Raw genomic sequence first — 16485 nt, 5'->3', positions numbered from 1 at the left:
GGGCCGGGCCACCCTCCGCCGTAGGCAGCGCCTCCGCGGTGCCCGCGCCACAGCGTTGCCGTCCGAGCCGCAGATCGCGCGGAAAGCGGCGGGCGGCGTTGGCTGACGTTCGGCCTGCGCGGCCCTGCGCGGCCCTGCGCGGCCCTGCGSGGCCGGGGCTCGGCTGGGGAGCTGCCGGCGCTGAAGGCGGGAGGTGGAAGTTGATGCTAAGCAAAACCATCAGAAATACGATCAGAAGGCGAGGTTTTCTCTTGATAAGTTCTGGGCCGTTCCTCAGGGAAAACAAAATTTTCACGCAGTWAAATGGAAGAGGGGACATGCAGGTATAACAAACTAAAACATGAGYTTGCGGTGCGCAGCCTCGGTGGCAAAAATAAAGCAAAAACACTGGGTCAGCTTCAGGCTTGATCATGACTGACAGGCATTCCAGTAGCGCTTTGGGGCCCAAGTAAGATTAATTCCCTGTTTTGCTGTGTCTTATTTATAAATTACCACCTCAGGATAGCTTAGTCCGTGCCAAAATGATTTTTCAGTTTTAAATGGCTATGTAGCTACTGTAATTTAACTGACTCAGTGGCAAAGACAAAGTGCTGTCATTTGCAAAAGCAAACAGTGGGAAAAATATTTTTTCTGAACCTTTYTCAATTAACTGTAGCAATTCTAGTGTTTCTGGATTAGTAGCATGAAAACAGTACAGAAATTGGGCGAGGGTGGGTTTACAGTGTTGGTTAATAGGTTACTGCAAAACTTGCATCTTATTACCTACATATTAAAATAGAAGCTTTAATATAAGCAGAATAACTGATAACTTAGATAWGTTACCTCATCATGTCATAGTTCTAAAGATATTKTGATGGGTCAGCAAGGAAAAATTTTGTGAGAAACAAGAACAAAAGAAAGGAAGTGTTAAAATAGTCTGGGTAACTAGGTTTATTTACTATGGAGTTAATCATCATTTAAATAATTTATTTTAATTGCTTGACTTTAAATCACTCCAGCTTTTTTCATAGCTTCACAACCCCTATACAGATCTTTCAATCATGGCCTGACCTTTTCTATTCCAGCTATTTAATTAACATTGTGTAATATTCTGTGTGAATTTTTCTTATTTGTTGGATGTGGTACCATTTAAATTTGTTAATGTACAGGAACAGCGCATTGTTGATAAACTGTGGGAAACCAAATTAGCTTTATCTTGCAGCTAGCTGATTGCATTATTTCACTCATGGGTATAATACTTCTCTAAATATGCTAATTTCACTCTTTTCTTCGTGTGGTGACATTTTTACTGTTCTCATTACTGACATTTGTAGTATTTGGGGTGGGAAAATCTTTTCTTGCTTTAGCCTCATTACAATGTAGCTAAGGAGATTTGAATATTATCAGATGAAGTGCATATATATTCAAGCAAGTGGAAAGGTTACTTTGACTCCTGGCCTAGAACTTTTAACGCCGACATCCGGACTTGGATGGACTTAAAGCACCTAGATCCAAAACTCTGATGTGGAAGCCCTTCTAGTTATCAGTCTCAACCATGAAATCTCTGTATGCATGCAAATCTGCATTTGTCCAGCCCAAGACCCCCTGTAATTCGTACGAGGAAAAGTAGTGGCCTCAAGCTTTGATAGATTAGTGCTGATAGATAAAAATTATATGGCTGAAGTTGTTACTGCTGCCAACTGCTCCTCCCATCCCTGAGGCAGGCCTGGCTGGTCCATTTATGAGTTGTTGCYTAGGCTGTGGTGTTTTAAGCCTTGCTTAAACTGAAAGTTTTGACAGGTTTGTTATAACCATGAGGCTTGTGGGACGCCTAGTTCGTCTAAAACACACAGATCATTTAATAGTTGAATTGAGAATCTAAGAAAGTATCTCCCCTATGATAGAACCAGAGAGAGTTTTTGATTTCTACTAGAGTATTTCAAAAAGAGCAAGAGTAAGTTGGTTTGGATACCTTGRTATAGAAGTGCAAATTCAACCTTTTGCAATTTCATTGTATTCCTCGTGTTCAGAGGGTTTTCTTAAATTTCTAATTACAATATGTCTGTAGAATGTGCATTTAAAGACTGGAAGTGGAACATTTATTGCCTCTTAACACTAACTTCAGATTAGTCAGTAGTTGACACAGTGACATTAATGTTTGAGAGGAAGCTGAAAATATCAAAACTCATCTAGTGAAAGGACTTTTCTAGGTATGCTAACAGGTTGACAAATACTGATTTTTGGAATATTTTGCATATCACAGGAAATTTCCAGATTTCAAGTCAGCAGCACTGTCATAGTTGCTTCAAAAATTAAAGGTCATCTTCAGTCTTCAGAAAAGTGAGTGCAACTGAAAAAAGATTCCTAGGCACATCTGAGTGGAGATTTGGGCCTAAAGAGTCCTTGATCTTTCTGYTGAAGATAATATTTAGCTATTGGTGTTTAGAGATAACGACGCTGTATAAATGGGGATTAYTTGAAAAAGAAGAGCAAGAAAATATCTAGAGGGAAGATGATAAAGATATGTTGACAACACTAACTGTAGAWTGTATTATAAAGTTGTGAAAGATAAACTACTGCATAACATGGCTGTGCTTTTCCAGTAAAAACAGGGCTTTTTATGTTTCATATTTATATTAAGGAACAGAACTAATATTAGGGAAATGATAAGATTGAAAATTAATTAGAAGAACCTGGTGCTTCACATTTTAGTGAGCTGCATTCAGTCAAATATATCCTTAGCACTACATTACATTAAAGCATGATTTTATATTCTACATATGAACCCCAAAACATAAGAGTAAAAAGAAAACAGTGATAACAGTTTTTCATAGACAAATTTCCCTTTCATTGCTCGCAACAGATGCATTGTCTGTTATTATATGAGAACACAAAGGAAAATAGCAACTTGAAACAAAGGTTAAGCTGCCATCTGCTTGCTTTACTCATGCTGAAGGAAATAGAACAATGTAGAGAAATGTAATAAACATTAACCATACTGTTTTGCTTAATATTCCTATAATAATAATGGCAGTCCCAGGATCTCGTGTCCTGATTGTTTACTTTATTTACTGTGCACTTTGGAAACTTTTCTTGAGGTTCACATGGAGAGTCTTTCCAAYTTCTTTCAATTTAATAATTTATGTCATTCAAGAATAACTGTTTTTTTAAAAGTATAATTTCATCCTAGCAATTGTACTCCAAGGGACTCTGTCATTAACCAACCGGTGTTTATCCTGTATATTATAGTAATGAACAAAGTCATATGTAGTTCCATTATAACCTCTTTCTGGATGAAATTTAAAAGACTCAGTTGTATTATTGACTAYTATCTGCAATATGCTTATGGAAAAACAGTATTTTTTAGAAGATTTAGATTCTTTTATTGCTCTCGCTTTGAATTTCTATTCAGTTGAGTTTGCAGTGTCRGACAACAGCAAAATCTTAAATGGTTACAATCTTTACCAGGGAATTTTGTACAGTGCATTAATCAGTTTAAGAGTAGTGCACCCATATTTACTGCTAATAAGGAATAAAAAARAATAAAATAGAAATGAACTTTATTTAAAACATGGGCAAAATATTTTTTCTTAGAAATACAAGTGTTAATTCCCTGATCGCCCAGTTTCCTTACTTTCAATCATAATGTTATATTAAGTTTYGTATTTCCCATCTGATAGGGAGGTTATGAGACATACGTATGAGAGCTAGTGAAGTACTGGGGATGAATGTCTTTGCTACTAAATTTCCTCAACAGCAGAGGAAAAACTGTGCAATATCTATGCCACATGGACCAAAATGTGGCTTTGTAGCAGTCTAGCTTAAGAATGAGCACAGTCTGCCCTGTTAGATAAAATCTTTTATATCCTGAGGGAAGATTTTGGTCCAAGATCATGGTCTTTTCCTTCAGCAGAAAACAAAATTCCATTTGTCTGACAACTGCTGCAGTCTCGCTAGCTCCATTGTGCTTTCAGCAATTTTGCCAATAAACAAGAAATATACAGAKTTCATTAGAAGCTTCACTGTAGGCATATGTGGTATCGCTTCTCTCAGTTGTACGTATTCTAATTTGCCTGTTGAGAGAGGGTTGATTTCAAATGGCTGTGAATTCTGGACCAACTTTTTGATGAGAGGCATCAGGGGAAGGAATTTGATGAATTTATGTGTGGGGTTGTGTGCTGTCATTTAGAGCAGGGATCCGAAAGCCCCTTCCATTCTCATATTCTGTTTTCTACTTCTTACTCCCCCCCTAAGAAGTCTGGTAGCTATTGCCTTTTCTGTATCATAGGGACAGTTTGAGGTTTGAGGGCAAAACACAAGCTCTTATCTTAGTTCATGTCTTGAGTCACTCAGTCTTACTGTAAGAAAAACTGTGATGTACAGTTTTTCTGAAAACAGCTCCATTGCATCAGGGCTGGAAAGCAAGTACAAATATAACTTCCTCTTCTGGTCCCAGAAATTTCCTGGGAGACACAACCTGTTTCTTTTCTTTCGCCTCATTCCTTCCTCGGTAGCAGACACTGATGGCRAAGCAGGGTTTGTTTGCTTCACCAACTACCTCTATGCAGTAGCTTAGGTACCGGTCTTACCAGTGCAGAAATGTATGACCAATTCATCTTGAGAGGCTCCATGCAAAAAAAGTTACTATTCTTTAGTAGCCAGAACATCCATGTAAATATAGTTTAGATGCCCATAGGCTATACTGCATCTGCAGTATAGATGTACCCACAGTCAAAAATAGTTGTAGCAGTAACAGGTCATGTAGTAGTACCTAAATGTTCCTGCCACATGTGTATATTTAGATGCACTGTTTGCCCAGAGTAGACTGATTATAGTGCGTAACACTGTAATCACATGCAGATTATTTAAATTTGTTTTTTAATTTACAGAGTTAATGTACTGAAAATTATTAAGTCTAACCTCCAATCTGAGTTACTTATTTTTGCTTAAGTGGATTTCCCCCACCACGCCCCACATTTTCCCACGCTCAGTTGTTGGACATTTGAGATGGGTTGTTCTTTTTTTGAGTGACTTGATCACTCTGTACAAGTTTTTATACATTTTTTAAAAGAAATTAGGATGATAAAACATTACAGAATTAGGAGAAAAACAATTTGATGATGCTTATACCAAATATATTGTCAGGATTTCCTTGTACCCTTGCTTTTAGAGAATAATTTTAATGCTTCTCAATTAACTAACTCTTATATCTAAGCAGCAGGGTGTTTTGGGAAAAGCCARCTACCACTGTCACACACTAATGAACTCTTCTAATTTGCTAAATTGTATTAAATGAGTGAGAGTATGTTTAACTTTTTAATGACAGTACATTTAACTTCTGAACAACTTTGATCAAGTCCACTTTTCTTCAGACTGCCTGCTGTGCTCTTTATTCCTAAGCCCTACTGAGTTATTCAGAAAAATTGTTAATAAGGAACATGAAATTATTTTTTTTTCTTGGAAGCACAAAGTCAGCTGGAAAGTATTTAGCAAATTCATTACTCTTACCTACCCTCAGCGCTGGAATCTGGATGAGCTTTGTATTTGACAACACTTCACGTAAAGATGACTGAGTAGTTTGAGTATTTTAATTGGAAAATCACTAGTTTGCAGTGTAATCACAAAGTATTACCTTTCTGAAGAACATCTCTGTTTTTAAGCAATTATTTAAGTTATCAGAGTAACAAACCTTGATTTAAAACTTGGTTCGGTGTTTCAAGTCCTATTTGGATTCTATACATGCCTTGTATTTTTCTCAAAACGTTAAGATAAATTATTCCTTTTGCTTTTTGTACTAGGTATGTCATTTTGTATAGGTACCTAGTTTGTTAAGCCTGATACAAAGAACTAATTTAACAGTTTTTTCCCCCCTTTTGGATGAGAGAAWAATTGATAAAATAAAAACTCCAGTAGAGTTTTTTTTTCTTTTTGAGTGGAATATGCATCTCTATCCTCTCCTTCATCCTAATTTCCCACAAGAATTTGATCTCTAATGCCAGTTGTGCCATATACATTTTGTTTCTTTGGTACACATTTTATTTATATATATCAGTGTAAACTGTATGCCCTTATCTATGCTATATAATCCCAGATTTTGCCTAGGAATCAGTTACCATCAATTTCAGGTTAGAAAATACTGAGAAGCAAGAGACCAGTTTGTGAGGCCTTTGTTAAACTATGATAACAATAATTAAGGAAAAGATTGTTATTTTAAATTAGGATTTTTTCTGCTGATATCTCTTTCAAGAGATACCTATCCATCTTYAAATATCTCTTTTCATTACTTTTTACCATTCTATCAGAAATATCCATTGGCCATGCTCAGAGTTGTCCGAATTATCATAATATCTACTTGATGTGATTTGGTATTTGCCTTTTATTGTGTTCTTTTTCTCTCATATGCCTAACAGATACTATGGAGAAGGAATTATGTTTGACTGACTACTGTTCTCTCCAAGCAATACATAAAACTCTGAATCAAGACACTTAAAAGATTCTTTGCAAAAAACCTCCTGAAGTCCACTTTTGTCTTTTACAAAAAATGAATGTTCATTTATCTAACRCTTTACATTTTCTAAAATGTTTCAATCAAAAGCAAACTTCACTGCTGATTAGATCATGTGTATTTGGATGTGATTATTTTATCTATATCAAGAAAAGATATATACTGATTTAACAATAATTTTAATACTGTTTGAAGGTAAGACAGATTAACATCTTACTGAGATGAACTGTTTGRCCTTTTTCTCTGCTTCTAAATTTTGTAGTTAAATATGTTCATATGATTGAGTGAAGTGTGGTACATGACAAAATACTGCAGCTAATGTTCAGAAGAGGAAAGGCTGTGTAGTCCAATTATGGGGTTAGGGTTATGGCACTGATACAAACTCTCCTTGTAGCTTGAGATCTGAGCTTCTCACAATATACGCAGTGTGGTTAAAACCACACCTTTCAAACAATATGCATGTGGAAATCACATTAGAAAGCTGCACAGAATCAACAGTTGGCTTCACTGAGCCTTTCTGTCTCTCTCAATAAAGTTCCTGCTTTTGCAGCACATCCTAACTGTTGACTAAAGTTACATATGAACCTAAAGCTTTTGCAATGAAACTTGGCTTTACAAAATATCCCCCCCCCCAAATGCCACAAACGTCTTGCATTTCTTTAGATTTATATTGYTTAAAACAATTAAATGTATTGCTCTTAAAGCAAAAACAGTTGATCAGTCAAAAGCACAACCTTGTGATGATAAACTTAGCTTAACTGGGAATAATTTTTTTACCGAGTTGGAAAATCTGAAAGATGTATGAAGCCAGCCAAGTCCCACATAATGAAAGCCTCCTCTCTACGATATTGTAGCTGGTGCAAGGTGGAAGAAGTTTTATAGATCTCTCTGAGGGCGTTCAAATCTGTACTGAGCCTTTCCTTGAGTCTTTGAACAATGTCGCTGCAAAAGAGAAAAAAAGATGCTGAGTTTTAACCTATTACCATGCTTTCTTGTAGCTGCACCTGCACATACAGTTGTGCCTGCACATGGAGTTTCTGCCATGTCTGAACTTGCACCCTGTAGGTGTACTAACCTTTTGCTCAGAAACCCATCGAGTCTTCTTCCTGGGGTAGTGAAGACCATATGGTAAGACATATGGTCCCCGTGAGGCCTCCTTATGTCCCGCTTATGTAACATGCTGGAGCGCAAGACGGCGGGCCAAGTGTCATAGCCAACTCTGTGTCACAGCAACACCATCCTGTCAAGTGTTGCTCTGCTTCTGCKAGGAAATGTCAAAAAACAGCCCAAAACTCAAACTCCCTCTTGTCATCTGCATCAAGAAATGGGAGCCATTTTTAAGTGTTATGTTCCATTAATATAAAATAGCCAAGGTCTTTATTTTTAAAGCCTTAAGATGGAGTTTTCAAGAGGAGTGAAAGGAATTCAGTTTTCTCTTTGAAGTCAGTGAGAGGTGGGACTCGGTTCCCATCAACTGTATGAAACCCCAGTCCCAAGAGACACTTACTGGTTCTCCACTGCCTGTCCCCCTACCCGCGCACTGGGAGAAGTGAGAGGCAAAATTCGTACCAGGCAGGAAAGGGAATTTGCTTGTCCTATGTTTATTTAACCCATTATGTGTGATAAACCATAACCCATAAACTGAGTGAGTTGGTTTGCTTGTTTTAAATGAGTTGCTAGGGGTTATGGGAACTAAACAGATTTATTAGCTATGTTATGGCATTTTATGGATACAAATTCTGGATGAGTTAACTTTAATAGAGGTTAGAATAATGAATGGATTTTTAATGTTTTGGAGTAGTAGTCCACTGCTTCAGCTCTGTGGAGCTGTTATGTTACTTCTTTTATAAAACAGGTTTTACATCTCAATATGTCCCTAAAGGAAAATTGTTGTAAAAGTGCTGAGTTTATTTAACGTTGCCAGCATTTCAGCTTGACAGCTTCAGTGGGGCATATAAATCTCTGAACAACAAAGGACTAAATTGAGACCTGGGATTAGCATTGTTCTTGGATTGGCATAGTTTCTTTTTTTTTTCTAAAATTCTGTAGGTGAGGAGTAATTTTAAACGTTTCTTTAAACATATCTACTGCTTTTGGTCTCCCTGCAGTTCTTTGGTTAAAATCAAAAGCATAGGAACCCTATTGGCCATCTCTGACAATTCTCAGTATATCTTGGAAAAAATCCTACGCATAGGGACTATTACTCATAAAATTTATATTCTTTTAACTGGGTATTAACTATAACATCTTTTTATTGTTAACCTAACACTAAACCGTGTAGCTACAGTGGTTTATTACCTAAGCTACTAGCAGAAATTCCTAGTAGCATATGCCTATGTTTTTATATTCTGTGTGCTAATACACAACTTTACCTTTTAATTTAGTGTAGGAATGTTCTTTCTGTATTTGCAATAGAAGTTTGACTAAACAAATATTACACGATACATAAAAAATCAACATAAGCAAAGGTCGTATTTCTTATTAATATTTTCCGTGCTATGGGAGATGATAGAACTTTTCATGTATCATAAATCTTCAGCTATCTACAGCTGTTTGTTTCTTTACATAGGTGCAGATATCAAACCATTTACTCCTGAGAAAGCCAAGGAAATTGTGATGTCTCTACAGCAACCTGCAGTCTTCTGTAACATGGTTGATGATTGGCCAGCCCTGCACTGGAATACGAAATACCTTTCTGCGGTGTTGGATGGAAGGACAATACAGTTTAGGATAGGCCTGAGGACAATGGATTTAGGTGAGATTGAGGTGGACTGGTATTACGTTTCACAGCTCTTTTGTTAGGTTCTGCAGTCCTCTGCCTCTCCTTTATATCACTATTCACTCTCTAATGTATCACTTTCCATCACAGGTTTTGCTCTAGGATGTTGGTTTTGGCCAACAGTGGAGCTCACCTTTCCCTTTCTTATGTGTGTATTCTTAGTAGGAAATCAAGAGTAGCACTACATATAAGAATCAAGAATTCATATAAGAAACTCAGTTTTCTTTAGTTTGTATAGCATGTGGTTGGTCCTGGTCTTTTATGTGATTCAGATGTTCACATGGGCTGAGCTTCACATCCACAAAAAATTAGCTGATTAACCAGTCTAGCTTGTTTGTTTGTTTGTTTGTTTTTCATTTGTAAAGTAAAGGCAATCTTCACTTTTCTTCTACAGGTTTTATTAGGCTGTTTTGGTTGTCAGTACTTTGAGGTTCTATAATGACAAATCCTACAAAAGTGCAAAACAATAAAATAGCTTGGCACTGGTAGAATAATTTCACCTTTAACCTTTAAGAACCAGTGGGAGATCTAAGAACGTGCCATGAGAGAAAGGCAAGTTTTGTTGTTGATTTTAAATACGGTAACAACTCTGTTGCTGACTCTAGCTACACAGTATTAGCCATGGTCTATCTATGGACAGACAGGTTCATGCCACGGAGGAAAGATGTAGGAACTGTGTGTTCCAAGATAGCAAACTGCTAGCCACTTGAGAGGTTATTCATTGTTTTGTTCATGCCATGTGGACCATTTGTCCTCCCAACAGCACACCAAAATACAGTTTGGTATGTGCTTTTTTCCACTTTGCCTAAAATATCTGTCTGTCTTCAATCTTTTTTTCCCTAGGCCAAATCCAGTTTTTCAAAAATGTTCAATGTAGTCATGTTTTTGTAGACTCTGTTTAGCTATTCTTTCTCTACTCTTATAACCTTCTTCAACTGGACCACTTCTTTCTTGGAGTAGAATGTCTGCACAGAGACTCCAGATGAGGCTCTGTCCATTCCTATGAAAGCAGTAGTGTTACATGTTATCTTCCTTACAACACTGTGTGAAATTTGCTTTCTTCACAGTATCATGACCATATCAGTTCATGTTCATTTTTTGCAAGAAAAATAAACAGAAAGAATTGTTAGAGGGGGAGTGCATGACATTTTAGGTTTTCAAAGCATTTTTACCAGTATGAAGTAATTAATCCTTATGCTATCCTTGGGAAAGCAGATGTTACTTATCTTCTACTCGTGGGGTAATCAAGGTGCAGAGTTGGTACCAGTCTTCATGGCAGTGTCTCAGTACTTGAGTGAACTATCAGCCTGTTCCTGCACTATATATAAAAGCTACCAGTTGCCCACAGGGAAGAAGGCAGGGGTTGTATGCGTGTAACATTTTCCTCAATACATTGTTAATATGCCTCAATTCTAATACGCAAGGCTTACCAGTAGAGGTAAAAGGATAGTTTGAGTCTCAGTCTCCATTAATTAGTAGGCACTTCTGTGAGTGGGTATTCCAAATGGGAATGCTTGTTATGGGATTGATGAGGTATGATGTAGGTAAGTGATGGGCTGATGCTACCAGCTTAGTATATAAGTTATCATTTAACAATAACTTGTAGTCAGTAGGGATAAGGAATTAATTTAAATTGGAATTCTGATCTTGAAGTTGCATCTATCTGTATTTTGATGATTTCCTAAAGGCGCCAATCCCTAGGCAGCAATCAGTTTGTCTCCAAGAACCACCATTATATGCTAGTGCAAGCTAGAAATTCTTCAGGAAGGTGGGCAGGGCCTTCAGGGGTTATATTGTAGCTGAATGAGACTTGTGCTGCTATAAAATTCTGTATTGTAAGGATATATTACTGAAGCCATTAGCCAAGCCAAGTGTCTGAAGTAAAGTAATAACATTTCACATGCCACTGTCATTTGGAAGATGGTTGATCTTGCATGCTTAACAGTGTTTTTCAATGAGGGCTTATCTTCATCGTTATCCAAATGCATGCTAACTTTCCCGGACAAAATGCAGGCAGTGATGTGGTTAGAGAAAGCAACAGGAGAATAAAACTAAAATTTTATTGACCTCTCTGGTATTCCTCCAATGTTTACAACAGATTTATTGCCTTGAAACTAGACTGGAACCACACCTGACACTGAATCAGAAACATGTGCAAGAAAGAAACTGTTCTCTTRCTTGTAGATAAATTTTGTTGTGTGCTTCAAAATTTCTGAAACCTTTTAAGCCAGTGGTTTCATCTGGAAAGCCCTAAATAATTTGAGACCTCTTATTATGACAACTTCTCATCTTTTCTTTATTGCCACATCTGCAGTCTGTGGGGATGGTCCCCAAACTGAAGATTCCTTAATATAAAAAGGGAGAACAGCTGACAGGGCATCCTCTGCGGAAGTTGGCTGGATTTTTTATTTGCTTCTCCTGATAGTTTGGACCTTCCTGAGGCATACCAATCTGCAAGGCACATTTGCAGATGAAACATGGAAAACATGCGAGCTAGCAGTATTATTTGTGTGAATTATTTCTCTGTACTTGAGTTTATGTTTTTGATAGCACTCTGTCCGACTACACAAGTTAGACAGAATGTGTATGTTAGGGAAAAGAAACAATCAGAGGATTAAACATTAACAGAGGTAAGATACTCCAGAGGAAGGACCTGCGTTCATTACAAGAACAACGAAGGTGCTATTTATCAGGAATGCCTACTCACTCAGTTCCATCCAGGCTAAAAGATTTATTTTTCTGCAATGGGCTAAACAGTGGGCAGTAGCAGAGGAAGTTCAGCAATATATAGACTATCTATCCAATGTCAYGGCTATTTGGAGCACACCAGGATTCACAAAGGAAAGAGAAAGATTATGCAGACTTCTCTCATTGTGTTTTCTCTGGTTGTGTAGTAAAATGATTAAACAGTGAGTTTGCTGTAAAGAAGTTGGAGAGGGCAAGAGGTTGTTAGGCTGATCAGTTATGAGTCACAAGTTCTCTGGAGGAAATTTGTTTTAGAGATGCCATGTAGAGCTGATCCTGTCAGATACACAGTTGGATAAAAATGGACTGAAACTTGATCAGTTGCTTAAGATGCAGTGAGTGACATGTTTTACCAGTAAAGAAAGTGAAGAATTCAAGCCTCTGAGCTGTGGATTGAGAGGGCCTGTAAAGATTACTATAGATTCAGTTGCTGAATATAAGGCTTGAGAATATAGTATAAATACTGTAGAATGAATAAATGTCATGTAAAGCTGAGAACTGAGATAGTAACTGGAGTTGGATGTRGATGATGAGTTTTTTGGTTTGTGAGTGTGCCTATGCTTTGTTATGAAGTTAAATGCTTATTTCTTCCTTGGATTATTCATTTAAATAATTTTAATTCCCCAACAACTGCAAATGGACCTTTGTTTTTGGGTTTTTTTTTTGTTTAAGTTTACATCTAAAGAAATGGAGGAGATGATTCACTTTCATTCTTATTAGAGCTTTAAGATATTTTTCTAAGGCTGTTTTCCTTAGGTTTTACATTTTCTGTGGAAAGCCTGCATAGCAAACACTATTTTTCTGAGCAGAACACCAGTTGGYATCCGTCAGGACCAGTCCTTAATTAAGGATGGGAGCCACTGTTGTGCATAAAGTACTTCCTCCCTCCCTCCCTCAGCTTTCAATTTGAAGTATTGGATGGGAGAGAGAAAGACTCATGCCTCCAGATATCATGCCATCAAACAGCATTGGTAGCTTACTTTAGACTTACATGGCTTAATCTACAACATATTAATTATAAAACATCTTCACCTTTTATTCAGTCAGTATTAACACACTGATATGTTCTTGCTTTCAGTTACTTATTGACATTTTCACCCTAGTTGCACTCTATAAATCCATTCTTCTAGATTGTCCAAAGACCATTTTTATTACTATTTATTGTTCACTAAGTATCCACACTGTACTTGGTACTGAAGTAGATATAATTCAAACCAAGAACCCTGCCCTGGGGAGGTTACAACCAAGAAGATAGTCTTGCCTTTCATAGTTGGAATTTTTGAAGTAAAGCTCAAAGTGAAACATACTGTGAGCTAGAAAACATATTTCTTGCCTTTAAAATACTTGCTGCAGATTTATACTGGAAAATATGTAATGTCTTGAGCACTATTTATTCTCATCAGAATAATTCAGATACTGAGTGACCTTCAGTAGTGCTTATATCTTTTATCTAATTTTTCCATCAATATGATGTGCATTGCATTAATGACTGGGTATCAGGTCAGCACATTGAACTGCAACACCAAGAGGGAATCAGATACGTGTATTTTTGTTATTGCAAGCAGTTTGTATTTCTTCTATGTAGTTCCTAGGTAGGGAACCCTACACTGTACAGAGCCAGGTTAGATATTGCTGAATGTTGGGGGTTATCTGACATTTTTAGTTAATGAACTTGACAATGAGGGGAAGAAAAACTGCTACCTAGGCTACTACAGTGCAAAATGACAAAATACTAGTGATAAAGTTTTGTAAATGCTGTTCTCCCACCCAAAGGGAGTAAGAGAAAGAGTATGAGACTGTATGGCAATTGCTGTGATAACAAAATCAGGGCAGTAAGGAAGGAAGAACTACTGTAGAATAGTAAAAGGATCCCATTTTTGAACAGCTCTATGCAAGTTACACAAGGCTAAATTACAGCTCTGTCATTGTCGTTGATACAGGCTACAGATTTTTTTTTCTCTAGTAGTGGTTATATAACAGTGAGCAATATAGATTTTTTTWAAAAAAAAACATTGGATAAATCTCTTTGAAACTGGCAAAATTAGCAGTTGTGGGAAATGATGATCTGTGGTTAGCCRGAAATAAAATATGCTGTGTTGTGGACTACCCTGTGGGCCTTCTTAGTGACCTGACCTTGAGTTGAAAGGCTATACCAGTCAGCCTGACCAAAGCATGGCAGAAACAAAATACCACTGGTAAACACTTTTATAGCTGGCAGGGAACACCACATAGCCTTCTTTAGTCCCAACTARAAAAACAAGGGCACAGCTTTTAGATGGATTGTTGATACGAGTGTGACTCCATAATTTGCTTCCCAAATGTTACTGTGCTGATTTAGCTACTGCTTTAGGTGGAAGAAGGAAAAGATGAACATTTCCATCTACACAAATCCGTGGAGACAAAATGAAGGGCAGACAAATACTTTTGTGCACATTTGCAGCTCACATTTAAGAAGAGAGACTAAGCAAAGAGTTAAGTTGTTTAGGGAACTTGGATGTATGAATGAGTTACTGTGCTTTGTGGTGCCTTGCACATGGGCAACAGTAACTATTTGTGTACTGTTAGCTCACAGCAAATTCAAGGTAAGTCATTCACTTAAACCATAATGAAAAAGCAATAATCTCAGACATTAATTATGAATTAGGTAATGAGAACCATTTAACAGACCAGAGATAAGCCACCTACGTTTGAATTCAGATTTCGTGCTGCATTTAACCAGACCTGAGAGAGAAACGATGTATATTTTTTTTTAATTGGTTCTGTGTTCAGTGCTCATGTAATATTTGGCTTTTCTGATGTTGCTGTAGTTCCCCAGTTTGAAACCAGGTGTAGCTATGTGGAGGCTACACTTCAAGAGTTTTTGGCTTGGAGTTGTGGACAGCCTTCCTGCCTCTCTGGACCATTCAGTTGTTATGAATACTCCAAATATTGGGCTTATGCTGACTACAAATACATTGCCAGGTTATTTGAAGACAAGGCAGAAGTTTTCCAGGTAAGCCATTAATATTAACTCTTCCCAATATAATCACTGCAAATGATGGCTTTTAAAACCTCTACTGCAATCCCCATTTATTTAAAAAATTTGAAATAAAAGCTATTTAATTTTCAGTCTAATAGAAAACTAGTACCAAGTGGCAGCCATCAAAACATATGGGTCTGTTTACATGCCTAAAAACAATAGCACAAAAACAAATTATTTAAATTAGCAGCAATCCCTTTCTATATAGCCATACATCATCCTGTGACTGGAGAGAGGCCTTTGGGAGCAGGGTCAGGGAACATCAGTCACTTAAATGACCTCAGCAGCTGAATGTCTTCCCCGCACCTCTTCCGAATTCTGAAAGCGAGGGGGAATAGTAGGTTGAGATGACAGGCAGCTGGCAGGTCAAGAATATTGCAAATRCTAGACCCTACTGCCACCCCAAGTCCATCTCACACATGAATGAAGTTGCACTAACTTCCCAAATGTTTAGATTAACTGTTTGTGACAGGGAGAGATTCTGAGTCTGCAGGATTATTATATCCTGATTGTTCATGGAGGCAATATAACATATGAAGTAACTGACCATGGAAGTACATAATCTATGGTAATTTCCAAATGCCCATATTAGGGCCTATAGCTGTGTTTTTTTCCTTTTATTTCCTCTAAGACTAACTACTTTTGCAATGTGCTGTTTCATCTACATCCCTGCTGCTTCGCCTTGCAAATTGTAAAAGGGAAAAATTAAGGATAGCTAAACAAAAGGTGTATTTTATATTAAGATGCAAAGAAGGAATAGTAAATGAAGCCTTACTCGTTTTCACACTTTCAAACGTGAAGATGAAATCATAATTCTCTGCAAATACTGTATCATCAGGATGGCAGGGAGCATGAGCTGATAAGCCCTTTCGATTAATTTTTTCCTCAGAAAACATTTTCCATGCTCCTTGTATGCATTTTATTCTTTTATGCTAGTAAAAAAAAATCAATATTTGTCAGTGCTTAATCTTTTTCAGACTGTCTCCTTTCCCTTTTTCCCTTTAGAGAGTAAGGTTTGGGCACAGAGACCATCGTACCTTTTCTCCCCCTCCCTTCTGCAGCACACTGAACACTTGACTAGGTTCCCATAACTTGGGCTTCACAACTCTGATACTGGATTGCATTTTTTAAACTAAGTTCAGAGCTACAGCAATGTTTCAGGCTTCCCCAAATCTTTGAATAACTTCCCCTATCTGGAGTCCTACCTTGGCTTTCTCTCTTCTTGCCTCAATAGACAGCATTTTCCGTTGCTTTATGGCATAAGACAGAGGATAATAGCAGCTCAAAAGACCTGAATAGCCTGCTGCTTCATCCAGTCAATAAAAGCATACTTGAAGGAAACAACCATTTTCCCTCACCTCCTCTTCCCCTTGCCCCTATTCAAGTACAAAATTGAGGCTTTAAGAATTGCRTTTTTGTGCGAGTACCATGCCACAACCTCATCACCTGACCTATAAC

General features: G+C 37.4%; 1 protein-coding gene across 1 annotated transcript in view; it reads left to right on the top strand.

Annotated features, from left to right (window-relative positions):
- Positions 1-184: 184 nt before the first annotated feature.
- Positions 185-16485, top strand: part of HSPBAP1 (HSPB1 associated protein 1) — a gene marked incomplete at its 5' end in the record, with an annotated part of 33229 nt that continues 16928 nt past the window's right edge. The window contains 3 exons of the mRNA XM_085311055.1: positions 185-323; positions 9054-9239; positions 14816-15000. Of these exons, the coding sequence (XP_085167181.1) occupies positions 185-323; positions 9054-9239; positions 14816-15000 (510 nt within the window). The remainder of the gene's footprint in view (positions 324-9053; positions 9240-14815; positions 15001-16485) is intronic.

The sequence above is a fragment of the Rhea americana genome, unplaced genomic scaffold (assembly GCF_003343005.1).
Source record: "Rhea americana isolate MKP2758 unplaced genomic scaffold, rheAme1 scaffold_33, whole genome shotgun sequence".
In the NCBI taxonomy this organism is placed as follows: Eukaryota; Metazoa; Chordata; class Aves; order Rheiformes; family Rheidae; genus Rhea; species Rhea americana.
This window is presented reverse-complemented; position numbering and strand designations above follow the sequence as displayed.